This window comes from Pinus tabuliformis, chromosome J, assembly GCF_031772625.1.
Source record: "Pinus tabuliformis cultivar Carrire ecotype Pingquan chromosome J, CPIR1, whole genome shotgun sequence".
Taxonomy (NCBI): domain Eukaryota; kingdom Viridiplantae; phylum Streptophyta; class Pinopsida; order Pinales; family Pinaceae; genus Pinus; species Pinus tabuliformis.
The window spans coordinates 782,416,159-782,443,571 of record NC_142295.1 but is presented as its reverse complement, the minus strand read 5'-3'; the positions used below and the strand labels follow the sequence as shown (position 1 = coordinate 782,443,571).

At 39.0% G+C, this 27,413-nt stretch overlaps 1 protein-coding gene across 1 annotated transcript; it reads right to left on the bottom strand.

The window, feature by feature from the left end:
• Positions 1 to 21,241: 21,241 nt before the first annotated feature.
• Positions 21,242 to 22,138, bottom strand: LOC149229047 (cytochrome P450 86B1-like). The gene is made up of 2 exons (XM_089380945.1): positions 21,869 to 22,138; positions 21,242 to 21,670 (listed from the first exon to the last, which is right to left on the bottom strand). Exons 1-2 carry the CDS (start codon positions 22,136 to 22,138, stop codon positions 21,242 to 21,244), a joined length of 699 nt encoding a protein of 232 aa, XP_089237071.1.
• Positions 22,139 to 27,413: the final 5,275 nt, after the last annotated feature.

Here is a 27,413-nt window from a genome sequence, read left to right as displayed (position 1 = left end):
ATGAGTTACCTTTGAGGTTACAGTGCCATACTACTGGTGTACCGAGTCGCTGGACTAGGCTCCTGCACATGATAGCACGGGCGGTGACATGTTATCACCAACATCATTAGTCTAGGATGTTTTTCTGCATTCATTTTGAGTTTCTTGGTTAGATGACTGATTTTAACTTGGACACAAAACATTTTGTAAAAACTATAAACAACTATCTATTTTTTATTTTTGGAGTTTTATTTTGGCTAAGTGATGAAATCCTAATGCAAATGTTGATGTGAAAAGCTTCCTTTACAAATGCTGCAAATGTCTATTTGACACATAGTTTGCTAATGAATCAATCAATGTGTTTAAGTTTCTAGAAATGTGTTGATATTGAATGGGTTCCTAACTAAATAAACGCCAGTAAGCTGTAGAATGATAAGTTGTGAATCTAGCCTGATAATGAGTCGACATATGCTATGTGAAATGGCATCAGAGAGAATTTCAATCAACGCGCTATACTCAATGATGTTGTTCATCGATTGTCCAATACATATCCCCCTGAAACTCAGTGACTCGCTGCTTGGAGTTAAAATGGCCCAGGCTGCAGAAGATAGGTTCTGCGTACTACGACTAGCTCCATCGGCATACCCAACAAATGGTTCCAAAAAAGTCTGACATCTGCAACAAATGTGAAGTGGATTACCTAACCAAAATGACAACTCTAAAAATTAAAACACTCAAAAATGCAATGAAAGCATATGTACAATGAGTTTACTACACTTAATCAAGCATAGTAACATTTAAGATACAACCCGTTTTGGGGTTGCGACAATGGAATCCCATCATAATCGACTAGCTCGTAGGCTCCTTTTGCTAATACTCATTTAACAATGTAAGGGCCCATCCATAATGGTTCAAACTTACCTGCTCCTAATTTGTCAGAGTCTTGATCGTAAAGCAAGACCAAGTCACCTTCTGAGAAGACACAAGGCTTGACATTTTTGTCATATTGCCCCTTGAAGCGTTTCTTATGTGCTTTGTTAGCCAACACGGCATCACGATGGGTTTCATCCAGATGGATTAATTCCAAGAAACGAGCCTATTCTTCAGAATTTTCAGGAAGCAGATCGATTGCAAGACTGCTTCCAGACCATACACCAACTGGAAGGGCATAAATCTGGCCGCATTTCTCATCGAAGTCCTATATTCCCACAGAGCTGAGTACAAGATTAAATGCCAATTCCATTTATGGACTCCAATCATTCTCTGCAGCATGTGCTTAAGGACTTTGTTGATTGCCTCAACTTGTCCATTAGCCTACGGATAATATGGAGTAGAACTATCATGGGACGGTCCTAATTTGGCAGTTAATTCAATCATCATGTGATTGCAAAAATGTGACCCATGATCTACGACTATAGCCTGTGGTACACCAAATCTAGAAACTATATGATTAAAAAAGAAAAGAGCAGTTGTTTCACCACTGTTGTTCAATGTAGGCATTGCTTCAACCCATTTTGTAAAATAGTCAACATCGACTATAATATACCCATGCCCCCCGGCCGAGGTGGGGTTACATGTCATGAAATCAATGCCCTATTTAGCGAATGGGCCAACAACAATGACTGGATGTAGTGGTGCAGGTGGTAATATGGTTTTGCGATCAAAAATCTGACAAGCATGGCAACTTCTGACTGCAATTATGTAATATTTGAATATGGTGGGCCAGAAGTAACCAGCTCATAAAAAAAATTTGTGCAGTAGCGTCGAGATAGATTCCCCCCACTAGCACCTGAATGACAATCATTCAAAACTTTTTCGGCCTCCTCATGGTTCAGGCACCTTCGTAGAACTGTACTGACACCGCGACGGTAAAGTGTATCACCAACGATCAGATAGTCTTTGGCTTGGTATCGAGTATGTTGTTGTTCAGAGCGAGAGGTGTTAGGCCTAAAATTTTGGGTCTGGAGATAGACCAGTATATCCCCATACCACGGATCACTTGACGATATCAGAAATAGAGTCTCATCCACGATTGATGCTTGGGATGTTAAATCTTTGGATGACGAGGGAAGGTCACAAAGTAACTCCGCAAAGACGAGAGACTTCTTTGATTTGGATTTGGTGAAGTCCAAATCAAACTCCTACAAAATGGCTATCCATTTGGAATATTTTCCCCCCAGCAATTGACATGACAAAATGTATGTCATAGGGTTGCAATCTGACATAATGGTAGTTTTGTGAAAGAGTACATAGTGTCGAAATCTCTGTACTTCTTGAATGGCTACTAAAGCCAACTTTTCAACATAAGAGTACTCGCTTTCTTTATCATTAAGATTACAACTTAGATAATATATAGGATGTTCAATTTTGTCATGTTGTTGCACTAAAACCATAGCAATGGTTGTATCTGCAGCGGCGAGATACAGGTTGAAGTATTTTTTATAGTCAGGAGCGTACATTACTGATGCTTTTATCATGGAATCTTTTAAAGCATCAAAGGAAGATTGCGCAACCTGATCCCAGTGGAAGGGTACCCCTTTTTTCAAAATACGTGTATAACCTTTAGCGAGCTCAGCGTAATGTGGAATGAACCTCCTCATAAAGTTAGCTTTCCCTTGGAGTCTCTGAATCTAAAGCAAATTTGAAGGTGGAGGCATGTCAAGGATTGCCTGAACCTTAAATGGGTCGAGTCGAATTCCATCCTTGGGAACTACAAAACCAAGCAATGAACCAGAACCAACACAAAACACACATTTGTGCAGATTGAGTGGTATCTTGTATTGTTGGCAACGTAAAAATATGGCTCTCAAATGTTGCGGATGATCAGTCCATTTTCGCGAATGAGGAAGCAGATCATCGAGATATGGTTGAATGATGTGTTTGATGTCATGGAAGGCATAATTCATTGCCCTCTGAAATGATGCCCCTACATTCTTCAAACCAAAAGGTAATTTACGATACGCGAATGTGCCCCACGGACATATAAATGTAGTTTTTGACTTGTTCTGTGGGTGGATATTGATTTGATTGTATCTGGAAAATCCATCCATGAATGAAAAGATTTCACATCCAGCACATTCATCAATAATCTGGTCTATAAAGGGTGTAGGATAGTTGTCCTTTGGACATGCTTAATTTACATCCCTATAATCGACGCAAACTCTAATCGTTCCTTGTTTTTCATCACAGGAACAATATTCGATACCCAATCAGTGAGAGGAACAGGGTAAATGAAGCTAGCACGCAAATTTTTTTCAACCTCTACTTTAATCGCAGCAGCCTTTTTCGGATGGACAGGTCGAAGTTGTTGTCGTACTGGTTTGACATCTGGATACATCCTTATTTCATGTTCAAAAATTCTCGAGTCAATCCCTGCCATTTCTTCATATGACCATGCAAAGACATCTCTGAACTCGTGAAAAAGAGCGCAGTAATTTTCTAGTTCTGATGGAGAACAAGACTTGCAAATGTGAATATTCTCTACAATATTAGGTTTGGTCGAAATATTAATGGTGATAGTTTCTTCAATGTTGGACAGATTTTGCTCGGAATCTACTATATTTACAGAATTTAATTAAAAAATCAAAAATTGAAGGATGATTGAGGTTGTTTGAATAATCTTCATTGCCATCTCAAAGGTGGGAATGATGGTGGTAATCTTCCCATGGCGTCTCTCCTATCATCATTGATTGGGTGATTCCTTCATCTGTAGAATGTATACAAGACCAAGGATTAGAAGAGGTACCATATTCTAAAGACCTATCTACCCAAACACTCGTCGAGTGCTGATTCAGGTTTGCCGCCCAAGCCCAAAAAATTGATTGCTACAAAGATTCGATGGGGCTTGGTGGCAATGCCTTGCGATGATCCTCACTATCAAAATAGTTAGAACTCTTCTTAAACTTAGATGATGTAGAAGAGATCATTTGACAGGTTTCCACTATGGCCACTTCCGCGAAACCAGATGGAGGCAGGAGGGAAAAAGTACCCATTAAGGAAGGGTCTTTTAGGAGACCTACTCCAACATTTTGAAGTGATTGTGAACTTCCATGGATCAATGGAATGCTTCCAGTAGCTTGTGAACTGTTAGCAAAAAAGGCTAGTTGGTCAACGATTGTGATTCCACCTTGGAAGGGAAATGCAATCTTTCTAAAATATGTAGACACAACGGCAGCCATAGCATAAATCCAGGGCCTTCCTAGTAAAATATTGTAATCAAGGTTTCCATCAATGACCTCGACTTCAATTTCTACTGTCTTTCCCCCTAGTTCAACTTGCAAGTTACTTAAAATCCCATATGGAGTGTATGTTCTTCCATCAAATGCTTTTAATGTTGTTGGTGATCGTGACAAGGGTGGTGAACTAAGAGCTTTCCAGAAACTCATTGACATAATACAAGTAGATTCCCCCTCATCAATGATGGTTCGATGAACATTTTTATTGAGGGCTTTTACCTGTATAAGGAAAGCGAGTTGGGCCAGTAAGTGAGGTGTATATCCTTTATGATTAAAGGCCACAAGATTGTAATCCATTGGATCGATCCCATCTATTGCTGATAACAAAGCCTGCTTTTGAGAGGGAAAATTTGGCAATACCTCAAGTGTCAACATAGCAGATGGCGATTGAGCCTGATCTTGCACTATATTATAATTCTGAGAAGCTCGAGCATGAGGATTAAATGGTGATTTATGTACGACTCCCTTTGGCGGCTCTATAGTTAATTCAGGAATAATGGGTGGAACAACTTCTGGCAAAGTCGTTGTCGAACCACTAGGTTGATCCGTAGCCTGGTTGTTCGACGACGATGGATTCCCATAATCTTTATTCCTTGTCGATATCAAAGCATCATTTTGCTTGTTTGAGATGGACAGCATTAGCACCTGGGATGTCGAAGCATTATCGATAGCAACCAGATTATTTTATGGGTTTGGAAATGGATAACTCAACACCGCTGAGGTATTCGAAGCCTTCAAAAATTTTGAAACCTTAGATCGATGTGGAAAATCTCTTGTAAAATGCTCCTCATTACAAATCAAACATGGATAATGAGGAGGTTTCTTTGCCGCAGTAAGGTTTTTAGATGATTTTTCAGGAGTGGAATTCTCTTGTTTCTTCTTGTTATTTTTCCCTTTCTTCTTTCCCCTTAGTTGCTTTGGATTTTTTCTTTTGTCAGATGACACGGCATTAATCTCCGAGGCAAGAGGTTTGTCATTTGCATTCTAACTAGAAACAGTAAGAGCTTGACCAGATGGACCTCTTGCGGTTTGTGTGCTTGAGGCACCAATCACACCATCACTGGCATGAGAGTCCCTATTTGATTTAGGAGGAGGTGGAACGGAAAAAGGTGGTCTAGGAGCATCAGGAATTTTTTCGTAGAGTGTGCCAGTTTGAGTATAGAAATCCAAATATTGGGCATGATCAATGACTTGCTCTTCAGTGACAACTCCTCCTTTCACCACGTCCTTAGTGATAGATGGCAATAAGGAATTAATAAACCACTCAGCTAAAAGCTGATCAGGAACTTACATCTTTACCATTTAACGACGACACTTCCATTCATGAATATGATCAGATATGTGAGTGGACGTGGTCTGTTTAAAATTGGTAAGGTGTTCTGTTCCTGTTTCGTACCTAATGGGTAACTGAAAGTGGGTTAGAAAGGTAGTGGCAAGGATGGCAAAGTTATCAAACGAAGCTCTAGGAAATTCAATATACCATTTCGCTGCTAGACTAGTGAGCATTCTTTGAAAAAGGTGAAGCCTAATCAAATCATCATTCAAGGTGTTAGATGAGCACCACAAATGAAAATTCATTACGTGATTCGATGGATCTTCACCTGGATTTCAATTGAACTTAGGAATATCAGAGGGAAGTTTATGGGGAATTGTTGGCCACCAAGGGGCGTATGCAATTGGATCATTCGTCAGCCAGTTCAAATCTGGTAATTCTAGAGTTGCTACAAAAGGCAACTGCTGATTCAGGTTAGGTGGAGCATACCCAGGATAAGATGGAATCGCCTGAACAATAGGTCTTTCCATACCAGCATAATGTATCTGATGTTGGTAACTTTGATAAGTTTGTTGGACATAACCAGTATAGTGTGGTTGTTGATAACCTTTGGAAAATTCAATTGTCCATAACCTACAAAGCCTTGCTGCTCAAGTCTTCGGCAGGCTTGATATTGACCAAATCCAGTTTGAGCTTGTAAACCAAGCCCAAATTGAGGTGGGGTTTGCTGGAATTGTGGTTGTTGGTATTGTACCAACCACTTTTTTTGGACCATTTGTTGTTGCCCAATATCGCAGGATTGACCAAGTTCCGAATTGACAAAACCGTTTGTGCCTGAATCGTTCCAGATAAGGAAGCACTAACCTGAGGTTGTGGTTGAGCCGTAGAGACAAGTGGTTGTTGTATCACACCCTGAGAGACTTGAGCCTTCTGCGAAGAATAAGGAGCAGGTTGAGGTTGAGACACAATAGGCTGTGCCTGTGCTTGCGACACAGTCATAATAGCAGGTGTAGTGGGAATATTCGACACAGGTCGGATCGGTTGCATTGGATATACAACCCTTGGTTGTTGTAGTAGTATTGGTATCCAACCACTAGATGTAATTCCAGTTTGACCTGAATTTTGTTGGAAACTTTCATATGGTTGTTCCCTAGGAGGAAATAGTGAAAAGGCATATTGCCCTCCATATGGCAGCAGTCCAGTGTTTAAAGGATATATCGGTCTTTGAAGATAGGTTTGCCGAAATTGATACTAGCATGCAGGATCAAATTGCTGAGTTTCTACATAAGAAATACCAGATGGGACTCCGAATGAATAAATAGGAGCAGAACATGGTGTCGAAGAAGCCCCTGAGTGGACTCCAGTTAGTGATTGATAACCAGCTGGAACAGATGGTATACCTGCAAACATTGCAGGAATAGCAGCACGGGGTTCTTCCGCAGCTACATCAAATGACACATTCCTAGATGTTGATGGTTGCTCAGACATGTTTAATCTATCCAAAAGATCTCCAAGAGATTCGACAGGAACTTGCGATGAAGGAGGATTAAAAGAACCAAACTCAGGAGTAGAAGGACACAGATGAATCCCTGTTCCAAAATGTAACGGGGTTCCTGATGGGGGATCCTCTATGATCTCCTCTATATCAATCATATCAGGTGGAAGAGGTAGATCGTCACATCCGTAAAATATTTCTAGAGCTGAAGAAGGTATAGTTTCTGCAGTGACAGATACTGGAGAGGTGACACCTTCTGAATTCTGAAACTCAATGTCCAAATGTTTAGGTAAATGAACTTCAGTCACAAAGAGAGGTTCTTGAACAAATACTGGCTCAAATGTAGCCTCGGTTTGAACTGAAATGGGTTCTGGATCAACTCTAGATGGAATTGTTTTAGGTATAGAAGTGTCTACCATTACACTAGGATCAGTTCTAATGTCCTCTTGCAACTGCGGAACTTCTTCTCTAAAGGCAGATGTACCAGAAATAATCAGAGTAACTGTAGTCTCTAACGATGTTGAAACAAAAGTTTCAAATAAACCAGATGAATTGGACTCAGTTAAATGAGACCGTTTTGCCCGTATTGGCTTCGATTCTGGAGTCAAAGATGGTTGACTTGCTAGTCTCCGCGAATGACGGGGTTTTGATTGACTTTCTTCCACAATTGTGGATTACTTGATCAACTCAAAATTAAGGGGAAAAAATATGTTATTGCAAATTCAATTAATTTTAATGACGCTTGGACACAACTTTTCTTTTTTAGTCTTTAAGAGTCGAGAAAAAGCTAAAGATGACTCTAGTCTCCTTCGATTTTTAATGAGCCTGAAAGGGCAAGTGCTCAGATGGACCTTTTCTTTTAAAGAGTCGAAAGGGAACGAAAGTGACTATTCTGGAGAATCTAGACAGAGGGATTACCAAGCCAATCACAAAATTGCAATATACACCTTAGTGATAAATTAAAGAGAAATTACCAAGGACTTATGTACAACAGTCAATCTTCCTGAATGTTGTGTTCAGTGCTTTGCGATCAATAAGGTGGTAGACTCAGTTTCCTATGGACAAAGGATTTAAGCCTATTGTGGTCTCCCAATATATACTCGACGGTACAGGGAGAACAAGTCTGTGCTAGCACTTGTCATATCAAGGAGGAGGAATCACCCAACCTTCAATGAAAATGATATCCACTAGTTTTAATGACACTGGAACATGTCTCTAGCCTAGACCTCTAGATATGTTGTGTTAAGTTCCAAAGCATTGTTAGGCTCATTGAAATTTATTTTAAAGTTGATCTTGTTTAGATTTTTCCTTTCAATGGTTATCCACGTAATGATGATTTGAAATTCATAATATGCAATCTACAATGATAAACAATCTTTGTTTATTTTGAGCAATGAAAATCCTAGCTACTAGGGAGAGAAAATAACAGTGCTTTTAAACAAAGAGCAAAGAGGACACACTAGTGCATTTCCCTAAATAATATTTTCGCACACAAACCAAAAAATGTGAAATGAAAATGCATGTATTTTTTTGTGTTCTCCTTAATGTAAAAAATTCCAAAAAGGAAAACTAAATGCAACAAAGATTTGAAATATTTCACTCAAAATGACATTTTCGACAATTTCTTCTTCAAAAGAGAAAGGAAGAATCAACGAAACTTTTCAATTTTGAATAAAAAAATTCTTTCGGCACTTCAAATATAAACAAATCAAACCAAATAAATGAAGAAAAGTTCAATCGATTATCAAGGGAAGGAATAATTCAGAACGCTTCTCTTTTCGACACAAAACGACAATTACGACACTTTTTGTATCAAAGCGACAAATCGATTTAAACAACCTTTCAACAAGGATTGTAAATGATCAACAAATACACAAAAACATTCACTAATCCTAATCTAATTGAGGCTGATCTACATGATGCAAGTAAGGTTCAATAAGGAGGCACTCTTCATATGCATCAAAACATCTAAACAAAATTGAAAACAAGGTCAAAAACCCTCAATTTCTAGAATCGAAAAAGAATTCAGTCAGTCATGGAACCTGGGCTTCACTGAAATAGGGATGCATCACACTTACTACACTCGGGAGGTGCGATGCATACTGAGTTACAATGGAAGATAGTGCAATGGTCCAGGGAGCGCAACTGAAATGGGTTTTGGCTTAGATGTGCAGTTGTTTTCAATGAGTTAAGTTGAGTGTTGATGAACAATAAAGAGCAAAGTATGAAGGAATGTCTTGAGAGGTTACTAAGCTACCAAAAGGGTATCTAGATGTGCTTGTAAGTCAAATGTTTAATTCATAAACTAAACCAGAGATTGACTGAAGCAGCATTCATCTACTATGCAATTGCAGAGCAAGAGCAATTCGAAGGCTATCTGGCTGACTTCAGACTCTATCTATAGTTTATAAAACAAACAGTAACAACAAATAAACATTTGTTCACTCCCCGGTGGAGTCACCAATTTGTTTATGGGAAAACTAGTATTCCTAAAGAATGCTAACCCTCTAGGTTTGGCAGCTACCCTCGAAACAATAGTTTAAAGCAATTCAATGATTTCTTCTATGTGTAATAGATAAGAGAAAGATAATGGAACCAACCTGGAACTTCCGCTTAATCCCTTGCTTGCTCTCTCTCCCCTTTGACAGATCCAACATCATCCTCCTAGCTTCAATCCTTCTTCACCTCATGAAATAGCAATATCACTCCAACAATACAATACTCTTTCCTCAATCACAAACTATCAGCACTTCCTTGCAATTCACAATATTCCAGCCTTTAGATCTCTTAGATTAGGGATCCATTTATAGATGTGTGCAAGGGTGTGAGTCATCCACGGGGTTTGATTAGTGTCATTACACTTGTTACAATTGGTTCCATTTGGAGATTTTTTAGATCCCTTATTCATCCTTGGGCGAATTCAGAGAGGCAAGTGACATAGGAGAAGTTTCTAGAAGATTCCATGAGCAACCACCTAGCAACCTATCTCAGACATTTTTCCATCCTCGTCCATCACACCCTATAGAAGGCCTAGTCAGTATGCATTGCACCCTAGCAGTGTACCACTCAGTATGCATCACACTTTGCCGGTGGAGCAGTCAGTATGATTTAATTTTGGCAATTTCTGGATGGTTTCTCAGATGGAACTTTTGTGGAATGATGTATTCAGATGACTATGTTCCTTTAGGGTATGAAACAACTCTTTTAGGGGTTGACGAGCCCTAATACATTGACATATAAGTTTGAGGTTGATGTGTGCAAATATGTCTATAACAAGTTGTCATGCAGAGGGGCCCTGTTTGGAGGTCGTGGCCACCGTCTTCTTCTTTCCCTGAGGGTGTAACATCAGGGAAAAAAATTCTCGGTTTTGGAAATGAGCTTACTGCATTGTTTTGTAGTAACCAAAGAGATGGCGCTAGGCGGTGCTACCTCTGGTATCTTGTACAACTTATTTCCCAAAGTAACAATAACAACACGAGGCCTTGATTCATACACAACATGTCACTTCTACAAGTATGGTTGTCCTAATAATGCATCACAAATATCAAGGGAATAACGTAACATAGTACCTCATCTATGAAGGGCTTGATGTTGTATGGAAGGCGACACTGTTGGCTCACGCGAAGATCTTGTCCTTGGTGAAGCCACCTGATGGTGTATGGTTGGGGATGTGTTGTGGTCGGTAAGCCTAGTCACTTCATGACCACTGCCAAAGTCAGGTTCTTCTGGCTCCCGCTGTCAACCATGAAGTATAGCACGGAACCCTTTACCAACATATGGGAGTGGAAGAGGTGCTCCTCCTCCTCTGGATCTTCGGGTTCCTCCTAGATATTCGTGGTGGAAACAGTGGCGTTGGGCTCTGCATCAATAATATTCTTCCCTTTTTCATTCCCGTTTTCAGGTTCTAACTCGAAGTTGGAACATGCATCTGATTCCAAAGCCTTTAGCGCAACCACTAGTGACTGCTTGGCCTGACACTCACTTGTACTATGAGTGGATCTCTTATGGAACTCACGCCACTTTCCCATGTACTTCTTCGGCTTCGCGGTGTTATTCTTTGCTTGTGGCTTTGGCGGGTTGTCCTGGGCCACCCCACCTTGTCTTTGTCCTTTTTTTTGCGGTTTGGGGGCACCTTTCCCTTACTTTGGATTTGCAGATCCAAAGTCTCGCTTCTTATATTTAAACTTCTGCTCGATCTTGACAGTGTATCGGCACGTTGTACCGAGCGACGAGATGTCTCGGAACTCCATCTTGTCCTGGAAATACTTATGTAGGCAGCCGCATTATTTGAGTACCAAATGCTACTCCGTATCCTTAATACCCAAGTTTTTGCGAAGGGTATGAAAAATATTGGTAAACTCTAGCATGTCTTGGTCCCTTCCCTACAACAGCATGGTCCACTTTATGTATTTATCCCCATAGCTTCTGACAGGGTGGTAATGCTCCTTGATGGCATCCCGAAATGAATTCCAAGTGGGTGCAGCTAAAAACAGTGAGGTCGTACTTTCATCCTTCTACTCACAGTAGGTTTCCCACTAGTCCTTGACGTGGGGGGAACCTTTGAGAAGAGCGAAAGTAATCTTTTCCCATTTGGAAAAATCATCAACAGAAAAATACCCTTCTAGCATATTTAACCATTTATCTACAGCGTCTGCATCTATCTGACCCTCAAATGTGGGAATGTCAAAGTTAACTTGTACCTTAAAGGGTGTGGTGCTTCCAAAGTAGCTGCTGGAAGTAGATGTGTCACCCTAGGTAGCCGCTGAAGGATCTGGGCAAAGTTGTCCATCATCACATTCCTTTGTTGTTCAAGGGCCTCTTCGAGCAAGATTTTGATAGGATCTCCTGCTCCCTCGCCTTTATTTTCATCTTCTATGGGAGGTTGTCTAGATTTGTGAGGCTGGTCTTCTAAAGGTTTGAACAGTTCAAGCCCTAACTCCTTATATCCCGACCTTGTTGGGGACATGCAAAGAAAATCAGAGAAAGAACAGACCACTTTGATACCACTGGTGCATATTTAAACAGGAATGCAAAAAATTATAGATATAACCATAAATACAGAGATGCAGCAGAAATAATACTTTAATTCATTAATGTAAAATACTGAAATATGCCTAGTAACAGAAATGGAAATAAACTAGCTCGAGCAATTGTAGCTTATTCCTGAGAAAAGACGTGGCGGCTACATGCCTCTAAAATGCTTTACAATGAGGCTCAAGGGCCTTTTTATTCTTGAACAATAAGAGCAAACCCTAAACAACCAAAACCCTAACCCAAGGAAATGTAACACCAAAAGTTTATGGGCCCCGTTGGGGTTAGTTGGACAATCAATTTCCTGCAGTCGTGACTTAGTCATATTATCTCTCTTTGACGCGCATGATACCCCATTGGAAAGATATCTTCGAGGAGTACGACAGAAAAGATGACTTTATTAGAAAATCATTGGCGGTAGATTGCCAAAAAAACATTGTTTAGTGCCTCAAAATGGCTCTGGAAGTTTAGGACCCGAAAAACTACGAAGTTATCATTGAAGTATACAAGAATAATGTCATTTAAATACTTGTGTGTGAGTTTCCACAATGTCCAATGTTGTATCCATAACTACATCAAGATTGGCAGAACTAACAACTTCCGACCTCGGTGATGGCATATCCTTTTGTAGTATATGCACATGCTAAAAAAAACTAAAAAATAAGTAATTGACAATTATTTTTATTGAATATTTTTAAATTTTACAATAAAATTTATAACCCATCCATTTATGCATTCAAAAGTGCATTTTAAACAACTATAATTCACAATGTTGCTCGAAAATGTATTTCTTGAATATCCCAAAAGAATACATCATGTATTCTTGTTATATTGCACCCATAAAACTCTTGAAAGATGGTTCCACTATGTAAAAGCCTTATACCATAAAAAAAACTATGCTCTGATGTCCCATTCTTAAGCCATTCCAATCTTCAATGGGAGTTAAGGAGCCCCCAAAGGACTCCTCTTGTCTCCCACCAATCCTAATATCATTAATGAGATAAGGGGAGCCATGTATTGGTCTTATGCCTATAAATACTAGTCGAATTGGAGCAAAGAAGAAGAACTTGGAACAATGTTACACTGCCAAAATTGCTAACGCAATCAACTATATTTTGCATTGAAATAATTTTCCATTAAATAATTTTCTTATGGATTCTTTTAGGGGAGAGTGCTCTGGCATACGATAGAGGAGAGGGGCTTTCCTTTAGGACAGTTTTAGAGAAACATTGCTCACCATAACTCCTTTTAGTTTCTTTGAATCATCTAGTGTATCTCTTTAAATTAAATAATAAAGGAGATTTTGTTTCCCATTCTCTTGAGTTTTCATTTCTTCACATTTCATGTGTTTCATGCTTTATTTTAATTTAGGTACATTGTATTTTTTTATGTTTTCAACTCTAATCAATCTCATTGTGGGCTCTCTTGCAGGTGAAAACTAGCTGCAAAATAATACAAGGATTTGGTATGCCATTGCAACAAATCCACAACCACGGGTCAAAACTGAGAGATGAATATCTATAAATTCTTGACTAAATTATTTTTCCACTTTGTTTTGAAAACATTACAAAATTCCTAGAAACATTTTCACAATGAAGGTTTTCTACCTTAACCATACCCCTTCTTGGGCATCCAAGCAATACATGCATTAATTTTGAAACAAAAGATACCAAATTCAGCTAAAAATAATTCTTACCCAATCCCTTTCCTTTACCTTTTTACCTTTTCTTATTGTTTTCCCTACTTACATGGATACCATCAAAGGCATTCTCAACTAATGACTTTCAAAAGATTCCAACTATCTTTTAACATATCTGATGTTGCAACATTCATTATTCCCTATGGATATTCATATTGATAAGCATGTGACATACTTGCATCCATTCCATGCTAGTCGTGCACTTTTATTTTTAGAGTTAAATTTCAGCGTTTGTTGTTTTCAATTATTCACACAACAAATCTCATAATCATAAGCATAAGCACACTACTTTCTTTCATGTGGTACTTAACAACAAGAGCTCACTTTGCACATTTACCATATGAACATTATATGTGTCATGGAATTCATTGGGTAACCTTATTGTATTACCCAAAACATAGAAAGTACTAATTTCTATTTGCTTACCATTAACACATTCATATTTCTTCAAAGATAAAAATATATCAGCCAACAAAAAGATTTAGTTAAGGAAAAGCTCCGCTTTTAAGCCATTTCACAGTTATAACTTCATTTTCCATATGGTTCATATGGACCTTGTCAAGCCCTCCTTCACTTAATTTTTATCCATATCTACCCTTTGATATAACTCTATAATGCAGGCTTCCAAACTCATTCAGAATCTCCTCACATGGAAAAACATAACAATGTTATTAAACATAGAAATGAAATTTCTCAAGTTTCTAGTGGGCTCATGACCCAATTTTTATTTCTTGTAAAATATTTTGGATCCCTTCCATTTTCACTCATGTGCATATTAGTTGTCTCAACACACCAACTATTATTCAATCAATTCATGGATGAGTTATAGCATCTCAATTTCATAACTAATTCAATTTTGTTGAATCTTGATTTCAACATGTCTATTATATATTAGACATTTGCAACAAGCCAAACCTTGTCATGCTTATGGTGTCTTGTAATTGAGTGTACAATTTGACCATACATCTTCAAAATCTTCCCTTTATGTTCATTTTAGCAAGGGTGCATCACATACTATCATATGCACAAGATTTAACCAAAATCTTTCTAAATAGTTTAGGAGGATCCCTCCCACTTGCATTCCATGCAAGTAGTTTACCTTATCTATGCATGATTTGTTATTAAACATCATAATCCTATCATGTACCTTTCATTATATTAAAGAGATTTTGGGGATGTTCCTTCATTTCTTTTCACCTCACCACCAAACGTGGGTGACTCAACCTTCTTGATTTCTCCAAGCATTAGCTGACTCCTTGCAAGCTAAATTGCCACTGCTAGGGATTTTTCCTGCTGATATCCCCCATTTTATCCACATCTGATGCACTTATGTATGCTTTATTCCTTGAGGTGGTCTCTTGGATGTCACAAATATCCCTACCCTAATGCCACTTATAAGGGAAATAATGGTAGGTGTTCATAGCCCCAACATTTCAAATTATTCCTCTATGATTTACTTCTTTCTGCATTTCTAGTTACTAGTCCATGTGTTTAGAGTTTAGATGGGATATCCTTCTACTATTTTTGGTGAGGTAATTCATGGAGTTGGTGTTCTCCTCCACAACCCCTACATTTCAATGGCCTTTCCTTCTTCCAAACATTATGGGGGTTAACCTTAGTTTCTAACTACTTATAACAATATTTTCCTTTTAAATGATGTCACTGAGTATCTTGGGCTTCTCATACTTTTTCTTATCTCAAAATGAAAGGAAAATTCTAGTGGTTAAATTTCACAAATCAACCAAGTTTTCATGTTTTTTTCCCAAAAAATGATTCACTAGCTTCCATTTTTTCTAAAATGATTCGCCCAAGTTTTATAGGATGAAATTATTTTCTTTTAAAAATTGCCAAAATTTTATAGAGACTATATAAAATAATTAGAAGTCTGAATATTTTTAGACAAATGTCACAAAATATTTTACATATTAGGGATTAGTAAGATTTTCCAAGGTTTCTACACTTTAAAATAAGTTTCCATCATTAAAATTTTCTCTGCTAAAATGGTCTTGACAACCCATTGAGAAAGTCTTGTATTTTCATTTCTTCATCTCTAAGAAATGACACATATTCCGATAGTGCTATGATTTTATTATCATAGTCAGCCATGATCAGTTATCCCATTATTAGCTCATATAATTCCCTGATCTTGTCATTATGATGCTCTTCTATATCTCAAGTGGTTGGCACATGTTGCAACAACAATTGCATGTGTGACAAGTTTAATAGCAGTGTCGTGTTTAACTTGTTCCCTAATGAGTCTTTCATTATCTTCTCTACATCTACTCAATTAAGCTCTCAAGCTACTAAGAGTATCCATCCCATCAAGGGAATTTTTTATGATCTCTTTCCAATTGAGTCGTCTTCTTTCTCATGATGGGTTTGATTTGTAATACACTATATCATTTTGTTTCTCATTCTCTATTGTTTTAAATTGTGTCGTCTTATGTGTTGTCACACACACACACACAAACATAGATTTTTTAACTAAATAAAGCATAAATTTATTAACTCAGTACCTTCATATGTCATAATTAAGCATGTTTATCTGAAGTTGTTCACACATCCAACACCGATGTCAGCTACATATCCTAGGAAAATAAAGAGACATGTAAGCATTTTATCAAGGTTAGAAGGCACATTAACTGAAAAGATAAATGTCATTCCAACAATTAGATTATAATATTAACTTGTATCCTTTGTGTGTGAGCCTCATCAGATCTAGTGTTGAACCTAAGCTCTGATACCACTCTGTAATCACTTCCCTCCCACCCCCTCATTCATCTTAGGATGTGGGAGGGTTATCTGTATGACCCAATATCTATGTTTTCTTATGAATATGAAGTCATATAACCTCTTTACTTGAAGTATTTGAATATTAATACTAATACTGCCATTACATTGAGCTCATAGAGAGCTTCCCAACAATGTAACTTTTTATCTCAATCTGATTCTCAGATCAAAATTTATGACCATTAAAAGTTTGGCCCATTAAAAGGGGGCCATGTCATTAGTATAATTCTATGTAACACTCATGTGGTCTCTCTTTGTATCCCACATGGTGACATGCCATCACCCCAAAGAGTCCATACGGTACCCACACCATTGCAAATTAGGTCACTCTACACGTTGAAACATTTTCTAATGTGATGAAAAGATAGATGGCCCAAACCTACCCCCCAAAGTGGAGGCCATTGATCCATGTCACCCTGAACTGAGCCGCCTAAGCTCCACTCTTTCTTAGTGAATATCTTATTACTCTGGTGGTCAAAGGCTAATGGGATAAATGGGACCAACCCAACCCACATCATAATAGGCTATATTTCCCTAATCGTTGTCCTCACACAACATTTCCTCAAGTCAATGATTTGAGAGTTGAAATCCTAGTAGGGCCTGCTCTAGTCCATGCCATGTTGGAATAGGGACTATCGGTCTCACTGTTCACTTGATTAGTTTGAGTGTTGAGGGCTCAAAAACATGAGGCCCAATGGGGTCCACCACTGATGTAGGTTGGATCAAGTGTCACCTCAGACAACCTCTTTTCACCCTTGATGGCTTGAAGGCCCGAGAGTTTGATAGGGCCATCCCACTCCTCTGAGCTCATTCAAATACATTACCCAATTCTCAATGACATTTCAACCATACACAAGGTTGGCAAATTTTCTTGATGATTTCTTTGTGTTCTACAGTTATTGCTCCATGATTCCACACTCAAATTTGAGCATCCTCTAATCTCTAGTAGAGTGAGAGAGAGAAATCTCACACACCAACAACCTAAAAACATAAACAAAAGATCAATATCTCAACCTATCTATATGGATAAATCCAGATAAACACCCTTAGATGAACAACCTAGATCCACTCCTACATAACATATGAATTTTCCCATTTCTCTTTTGTTGTTCTTACATATTTTTGCTCGGCGTCTCATTGTGCATCTAAGGAAACATTTCCTTAGCTCTTCGATCTACTATGGGAATTGGGCACCACCCTCTTTCTTCCATTATCTCTATGTCTAATGCTTCACTGTCTAACAACCCTCGTGTTTCTTGAAGTGTTGTCCCCCTAGGTTTGATTGTCCCCTTGATCTAAGAGGGGGGAAGATGGGCACTATCTTGTGCCCCCCACCACCCTAATATTTGGTCATGAATGAGTATCAACTCGTCATTATTCTCTCAAATCATGTTACTTTGTGAAATATATTAGACAATGTGATTGGCCTAGAATTGGTGGATTAACAATTAATTTGGCTGGGTTATGGCTTGCAAGGCACGTAAGAAAGCAAGCTTCCCTCAGACTATGGATCCTTAAGGTAGTCCCTCCTTTAGCCGGTAGTTAATTAGTTTTAAATAATTAATTTTATCTACTTAATCAACGTATCAACTAGTCGTAGATCTTCATGTTGGAATTTCAATCATAATTTAATATTAACAAGACATGAGTAATGTGAAGGATGTTACACTAGGGAGGATGTAGTTACAATAAAAATAGATGTAACTAAAATATATGCGATACTTGTTGTTTCAATAGTGGATGCACTAACAGGAGCTGTAGAGCTTGGCTAGACAACTTTCTCTGAGGCAATGACAGGTGTTGGGGAGATTGTAGCTGCAGCAACTAAATTTGCACCATTATAGCTCACATAGTTTTAGTAGATACAATACTGGTTGTTGCAATAATGGATGCGGTGATAGGATGTATCTAATGATAGAGTGGCACAAGGTGAATGGATGTGGGTATGGTGGAGGGTGTAATGGAAAATATATTGGGTATTTGAGTTGATACACCTATGGATCTAATGATAGAGTGGCACAGGGTGAATGGATGTGGGCATGGTGGAAGGGTGTAAAGGAAAATATATTGGATGTTTGAGTCGATACACCTCGACTAGTTATACCGTACAGGGAAGCACCTTAGGGAGGAAATGGGAATGCCAAGTGTTGGGGGGAACCTAATGGTCAGACTTGGCTTGTAATGTGGACTAAATGGGATGGGTGAAGGATGGAATTGGGTGGGTATAAAAGGGGAAATAACAATGGCACCTAGATAGACATTTGTAATATGTTTGATTAGTACACAAAGATCAATTTCGACTAAACTAAGATATTAAAACTCACATTAAAAGTAGATATAATGTAACATATGCTACGTGGGTGGGAGGTGATTTTCCAATCTTAGCTTAGGATTGTTACTAAGAAGATTCAATGGACACCTATGGAAACACAACAAATTTAGATTGATTTCTTCTACATAACTTAGACATTTGCAAAATAACAAATTTTTAAATCTTGTTAAGTTATCATTGAAGTAGGGCAAGAATAAAGTCATTTAAATAAATAATATCATGTGTGTTGAAAATTATTTTTTTTAATAATATTGAAAAATAAGTGTTTAATTTTCAAAGTTAAGCATTATAAGTTGCATTGGTCAATTCTAAACTAATAATGGCCAACAAACAAATGGATAAGGCTTGCCTTAAGAGAGACTCATAAATAAACCGACTCGAGCTAGAAAGAGGCAAACATGACAATGAGGGGATAAACAAGTCAACAAATATATCAACATATGTTGTACATAACTTTAGATTGATTTCTTCTACATAACTTGGACATTTAAAAATAACAATTTTTTAAATCTTGTTAAGTTATCTTTAGGTGTTCTTCCATTTCTTTGAATGTGACAGAAAAATGGAAGAACACCTAAACAATAGTGGTTGCTATATTATCTTAGATAAGGACCCTAGCCCTAAAATCCTTAGGGAGGTCACCAAGAAAATAAAAGATTCATCTCTTGACACTATTACAAAAAAAGAGAATCACTCCTACTAGCTCCATCACTCCTCGAATATACGGAGCTCCCAAAGTTCATAAAGATGGTATCCCATTAAGACATATAGTCAATATCATAAGTTCACCCACCTACCTCCTTACTCAATACCTTGCTAAAAAGTTACGTCTCTTAGGCAGAAACACCTCATCTTATATAAAAGAATTTGCAACATTTGTTCAATGGACCAAAAACCTTGGAATGAAAGACGAAGATTTCATGGTGAGTTTTGAAATTATTTCCCTGTACACTATGATACTGATAGAAGAAGCCATCGACGTTATGAAATCAATTCCTAATAACAAAACTATAAATCTCCTAAAATTTTTCCTAAAATCAACATATTTCATCTTTAAAGGAAAAGATTGTGAACAAACTCATGGAGTAGCAATGGGATCTCCTCTATCTCCTATAATTGCTAACATATACATGTACAAAAATCCCTCAAATATTTTCCTTACACCCCAGAAGAATGGAAAAGATTCGTCGACAATGTTTTTGCAAAATGGAGTCATGGTAAAAATAAACTGGAAGATTTTTTAACTCACATTAACAGTCTCTCAAGTCACATTAAATTCACCATTTAAATAGAAAAGGATATCCAGTTACCCTTTCTTGACATCCTTTTATCCAAAAAAAAACAGGAAACTTATCTCCCAAGTGTAGAGAAATAAAAATCACACTAAAAGATACCTACACACAAACTCTCATAGTCATCCCAAACAAAAATATGGAATTATTAAAACCCTAACTACAAGAGCTACTACAATTTCTGACTGGGATCACCTAAAACACATAAAACTAAACCTCCTCCACCAAGTTTTTGAACATAATGCATATAATAGAAACATCATCAAGAAAACCATCCGTCAAACCCTCAATAGAAATAATATAAAGAAAACCCTAGACATATCATTGTGCAATACAACGTACGTTTAGATAATGTAGGGAATATGCTAGCTTAAAAATAAATATTGAGGGAGGGCAGGGGAGGTGAGGGGGGGGGGGGGGGCGCCGGAGGGGGAGACCTGTGACTTTTAGCCCGGAAAGAGTGAAAGTGATCGTGATTGTTTAACGCGTCACGACTGTGACCTCGAGGCCAAGCTTCATGCGCAACATCATCCCGTACTTTGGCACGACAAGATGTGCGGCCACTGCTTTCACACGAAAACGCAGGATGATGGAGGAAGTGACCCACTTCATCTGCAGATGGGCAACATCCCTCCCTAGGCACCGGCGAGGGCCTTCGTTGAACACCGGGTATATGAACTCCGACTTGGTCCTGAATTTCCCATCGTGGAGCCATCATTCTGGCTTGAAATCGCGGCAATCCACGCCCCATATGCTCTCCATTCAGGCCATGGAGTACCATAAACACAACACCCTGGACCCCTTGTTCACCCACGTTCCATCCGGCAACATGTCGTCGTTCGCAACCACTAAATTCTACATTGGAGCTGACGGGTACAGTCGCAGAGACTCTGAGAGTGCCGCATGCAAATAGTTCATCTCTTTTAACTCATCCACCGTAAACGCTTCTTCGTGGTCTGCTTGGGTTTCATGTTTTCTGCGCTTTATTATGCCTTTGAGCTCCATCAAAATATTCTCTTCCACGCGAGGGTGCTACTGCAGAAGCCAGAAGAACCAAGCGAGTGCCGGGGCCGTTGTATCCTTGCCCGCCATTATGATGCTTATGCAAATGTCTCTCAACTGGCCGTCAGAATACACGCATCGTTCGTCTCCTTCTCGAGGCGTAGGAGGAGAGGGAAAAAGCCCGGAGAATCCTCACAATTCGCACTGTTCTGCGCTATCTCTCGCCTCGTTGAAGCACAGATCTCCGTGATATAGTCATCTATGACTTTTACATCTTTACGTATCTGCCGTTCCGGCCCCAAATTCAGAAATCTCAGTGTCTTCCAGTAAAGCGCTGCCATAAGAAACCGACGACCGGAAAGCTCGATGGCCCGGTCATATGCCTCTACCAAACGATTATGTGCGAGGTCCAGGCTTAGGGACGCCGGATCGAATCCGAGGGCGAAATGAGAGATGCTGTCGAAAGTGTAGCGATGAAAAACTTCCTGGAGGTCAAGAACAATGTCTTCTTTAGCGGCGCGCTGGAACAGTGGAATAAGTCTCTGGTGCACTAACCTCAAAGTTGTCTAAATAATGTCATTGTGGGTTTTGGCAGCAGCAAAAATCGTGGACATAATTGCCCTTAATTGCCTCCAAGTCTCTCCTTCTTGAAGTAAAATGTTCATGTCGCCGTAAACGTCACCAAACACCTGGCGGAATTAGTCGCCCTTCTGGAAGTTATGGAACTTTATCTTCATAACGTACTCAACATTAATAGGATCTGCAGTCACCACCCATTTCGTCCATGCGCCCTTCCTATATGTGATAGTCCCACTGCCCAGGATAAGCATCTGCGTAACCCATTCGTAGATATCATTGTAACTGTAAATCAACACGGGAAGCAAGCCCACGAGAGCCCACCTACCCGGAGCTTTCTGCCCACAGTAAAACCTGGCCGCTGCAACACCCAATATTGAAAACAGTGCAACAGGGAGCCATCCCTCAGGAACTCCTACTCCCTCCATTGCCATGGACACTGTTCAGTTCGAGGCACCAGACTGACCCGCATTTCGAAGAAGCTCGGATCTCCACTTGGTGACTGCCAGATGTCATTAATACATCGAATTTGGGTGTCATATAGACGGTGGACACTCTTCTTTTCTCAGTCACAATCGCCCTTCATAAACTATGGCAGACAGAGTCGTATTTAATTGCCTCACGTCTCTTTGTCTTGAATGAGATTGGCCTCTACAATGTCCAGGGTTTAGCGTTTAATATCAACACTTGCGTCCACGTTGTTAAAAATTTCTGTTGATTTCAAACACAAAAGAAATTGCACAGAGAACAACGCTCTGTTTTGAATACAGGATCTTAATCATAACACAAAAAAAAAACTGTTACAAAATAGTCTTCCTCTTCAGAGGGATTACAACAGGAACGCTTCAGTTCCAGAAACTAATTTCACTATCTCAGCACTGCTGTGCATTTCAGAAATCACAAAACTCTCTTACATTCTTCTAACATTGAAAAAAGGAACTGCTGTTCATTACATTTATATGTTTTAAAAACATATTTGAATTTGAAACGATAAGATAATAAAAATATCTTACCTATATTTACCAACCGCAGTAAATATCATTAATTACACGGCTGAAAATATCCTATCGGATTTTAATGCGTGGCCCATCACAACATCGCACCATCGCATCGGCGGAAGAGAAAAGATGTGACGCCGCTTCCATAACCGTTGAATCATGCGATTTGTGATATGCGATCAGATCGCATCGCGAAATCGCAATCGCAGACAAACGAAAGGTCGCAGTGAAGGTTGACAAGGAAATGTGCGATATGCGATCTGCGACTTGATTGCATCGCAGGGAACTCAAATGGAGGTTTTCTGGAAACAGAATGCTGCAGTTGTTGTTGCTCCACGGTAGTTTAAATTATCATTCCAACACTCCCCTTTAATTTCAACTGCTGGGTTTTTCTGCATACCTAGGCATTTCCTGAAATGATCAAAACTTTTCTTTCCCAATGGTTTTGTCAAGATGTCACCTACATGATCCTCTGTTCTGCAGTGCTGTAAAACAATCTCACCATTTTTAACCAATTCACGTATGAAGTGAAATTTGGTGTCTATGTGCTTTGTCCTTTTATGAAAAACAGATTTTTTAGACAATGCTATTGCCGAGCTATTGTCACAGTAAATGGTTGTGCCCTTTTCTTGTTCATGACACAAATCTCTGAGAACTCTTCTCAGCCACACTGCTTGGTATCCTGCTGCTGTTGCTGCCACATACTCTGCCTCTGCTTTTGACAAAGACACAACTGGTTGCTTCTTGGAAGCCCATGAGATGGCTCCCGATCCCATATGAAACACATATCCCAATGTGCTTTTCCAATCATCAACACTTCCAGCCCAATCACTATCAGTGAAACCTGTCAACATGAAACTTTCAGAAGAGGAGTATAAAATACCAAACCCCTTCGTTACATTCACATACCTTAGAATCCTCTTGGTTGCCTGCCAATGAGTCTCTTTCGGTCTTTCCATAAATCTGGAGATTAAACTCACAGCGTGCATAATGTCCATCCTAGTTGCAGTCAAGTACATAAGGCTGCCAACTATGCTCTTGTACAATTTTGGATCAAAATCCTTGCTGCTGTCTTCTTTGGTTAATTTCAACCCCATTACAGTTGGAGTCACAGCTGTCTTGCTGTTCTGCATGTTAAATCTCTTCAACACTGCTTCTACATATTTAACTTGAGAAATGAAAACACCATTTTCACTTTGGTCTACTTCAATTCCAAGAAAATATCTTAAGAAGCCCAAGGCAGTCATTTCAAATTCACTTTTCATGACTGCTTTAAAATCAGCAATGAGAGAAGCACCATTGCTAGTAAAAATCAAATCATCTACATATAAAACAACAATAAGAATCTTACCATCATTCTCCTTTATGTAGAGTGTGGGTTGACCATCACACTTATCAAACCCATTCTCAATCAGATAAGCATCTATTCTACTGTACCATGCTCTTGGAGCTTGCTTCAGCCCATAAAGAGCCTTCTTCAGTTTGCAGACTTTATGCTCTTGGCCTTCAACTTCATAGCCTGGAGGTTGTTCAACATAAACCTCTTCTTTTAACACTCCATTTAGGAATGCAGATTTAACATCCATCTGATAAATCTTCCATTTGTGTTGTGCCACAATAGAAAACATTGTTCTGACTGTTTCCATCCTTGCTACTGGTGCAAAGGTTTCATCATAGTCTTTGCCTTGTTGCTGCTTGTAGCCTTTCACAACAAGTCTTGCTTTGTGCCTATCAATCTTTCCTTCAGCATTACTTTTGGTCTGATAGACCCACTTAAATCCAATGGCATCTTTACCTTCAGGGAGGTCCACTAACTCCCATGTTTTACTCTTCTCAATTGCACCAATTTCTTCATTCATTGCTTCAATCCATTTATTTTCATTTACAGCATCTTCAAAATGAACTGGGTCATCAACATGACAATACAAAGCGAATAATGAATTCAGACCGGTATTATTACTTACCTCTCCTTGTTCATAAATCTCATTCAGATTTCTGAATCTTGGTCTTCTTGGTGTGCTTGGAGTTCCATCCGAACTTGAGGGTATCTCTGATCCCTATGGTGTGCTTGGAGAAGCACTTCCTTGACTTCTCAAGGCTGTTCGAATTCCAGCTTGTGGTGTGGTTTGTTGTACTTGTTATGGTGGAGGTGGAGCCACCAAGGAAGGATTATTTGCTGCTGTCCCTTCCTCTTCTTCTTCGTGAGACACAATTGTCTTCACATTCACTGTCTTTTCGAAGCTTCCATCCCAAGCTTCATCTTCAATGAACTGCACATCTCTGCTTACTATCAATTTCTTGGTGGATGGATTATAGAGTTTGTATGCTTTTGACTCATCACAATAGCCAATAAAGACACACTTCTCCCCCTTACTGTCAAGGTTCTTCCTTAGCTGATCTGGTACATGTGCATATGCTACACATCCGAATACTCTCATGTGAGTGACAGTTTGCTTTTGACCACTCCATGCTTCTTCTGGTATTTTGTTCATGACGGCTTTAGTTGGGCATCTATTCAAGATGTAAACTGCACAAATGACAGCTTCTGCCCAATACTCATGCAGCAAGTGTTTTTCCTTCATCATACTTCTGACCATGTCAAGAATGGTCCTATTCTTCCTTTCGGCAACACCGTTTTGCTGAGGTGTATATCTCGCGGTGAACTACTTTTGTATGCCATTCTCTCTGCAAAAACGTAGAAAGTCTTTGGAGATGTACTCTCCTCCTCTATCTGGTCTGAGCACTTTGATATAATGCCCACACTGTTTCTCAACAAGAGTTTTGAAGTGGCAGAATTTCTCAAACACTTCACTCTTTTCTTTCAGCATATACACCCATGTCTTTCTGGTGTAATCATCAATGAAGGTTAAAACATATTTATTTCCGGAAAATGATGGTATTTTCATCGGTCCACACACATCAGAGTGAACAATTTCCAAGGGTGCTTTTGCCCTTATACTCTTTCCTGCTGGAAAGCTTTCTTTGTGTTGCTTGCCCAAGATGCAGCCTTCACAAAGGTTGTCCGGTTTCTCGATCAATGGCAATCCCTTTACCATTCCCTTTCTGTGCAACAGATTCAAGCCTCCGAAATTGAGAAGTCAAAATCTCAAGTGCCACAACCAATTCTCATCTTTCACTTGTTCCTGAAAGACTTCTTGTGTTACAGTTGCAATAGTTCTTCCTTCCTTCAAATCTGCCCTGAGTTTGAGAGGAAACATTCTATTGCTGGTCATCTGCACCTGTGCAATGATCTTCTTACTTAGAGGTATGTCTCTGATTGTACACATATCATCTTTGAAGAACACATTGTAACCTTTGTTAATGAGCTGTCCAATGCTCAAAAGATTACATTTCAGACCAGGTACATAGTATACCTCTGGCACAATCATCTGTTCTCCATTTCTTGCTTGGATACTGACTTTGCCCTTACCCTTGACAGATATCTTACTATCAGTTCCTGTTGTTACCTCAGATTTCACATTTTCATCCAGATTGGCAAACATTGCAATATTTCCAGTCATGTGATTACTACAACCTGAGTCTAAGAACCAAAAATCTTCTTGTTTGTCTTGTGCAATATTACATGTTAACAACACGAGCTTTGGATTCTTATCTTCTTCATTTGCAAAATTAGCATTCTGCCTACTATTCATGTCATTTTGTTTTTTCCTACATTCATTGGCGTAGTGCCCATATTTCTTACAATAATGACATTGGACTTGGGATTTGTCATACCTTTGTCCATGAGCTTGCTGTTTGCTTGAACCTTCATCTTGGTTCTGATTGCAGCTCCTTCCGCTTGTGCTTACAAGATTATTTCTGCCTTTGTTTTGGCTTCTTCCACGACCTCTGTTATTTGCTCTGCCTCGACCTTTTCCTTGCCCAAAAGACATCTGAATCTTGAATGCTTGCTCAAAAGAGGAATCTGTTCCTCTACTCAGTCTGTGTTCATGAGACATAAGGGAAGCACTCAGTTCATCTACTGTGAACTGTGAGAGATCCTTTTTTCTTCTATTGCTACCACAATAGCTTCAAACCTTGAGGGTAAACATCTCAAGATCTTCTCTACAATCCTTCTTTCTTCAAGAATCTCACCATGAGATCTTATCTGGGTTATCAACCACATAACCTGAGTGAAGAATGAATCTATTGTATCAGATTCCTTCATGCTGAGTGTTTCAAAGTCTCTCCTCAACATTTGCAACTTTGCAATCTTCACCTTCTCCATGCCTTGATAGGCAGTTTTGAGAATATACCATGCCTCCTTAGATTTTGTTGCTGCTGCAATCTGTGGAAAAACACTTTCATGTACTGATTGGAAGAGAAAAAAGAGAGCTTTGGCATCCTTCTTCCTCTCGCTCTTCAACTGGTCTCTTTCTGCTACTGTCAAAGCAGCCAATGTTGTTGCATCTGCAGGTTCAGCATAGCCAGTTTCAACCAACTCCCATATTCCTTGAGAAGCAAACAATGCTTTCATTGTTATGGACCAATAACTGTGATTTTTCCCATTAAACTGTGGCAGTTGGGAATTTGTCAAACCAGTTCCCGCATCTGCCATCTTAACCTGTATAAGTAAAGAAGAGATACTAACTGTATAAAAAAAACAAGCAAAAAAAAACTTTCTCTGCTGGAGAAAATCTGCTTAATAAGCTTCTTACAGCTCCTACAGTGAAAAAACAAACTCTGTTTTTTGACTCACTGAGTGCCTCGA

What these genes read in the sequence shown, in the direction of transcription:
- LOC149229047 (XM_089380945.1), bottom strand. Translation starts at nt 22,138, where the DNA reads ATGGCAATGGAGGGAGTAGGAGTTCCTGAGGGATGGCTCCCTGTTGCA. An exon ending in ATCCTATTAATGTTGAGTAC is followed by an intron (nt 21,671 to 21,868) that starts GTTATGAAGATA and finishes TTAGTGCACCAG; the next exon opens with AGACTTATTCCACTGTTCCA.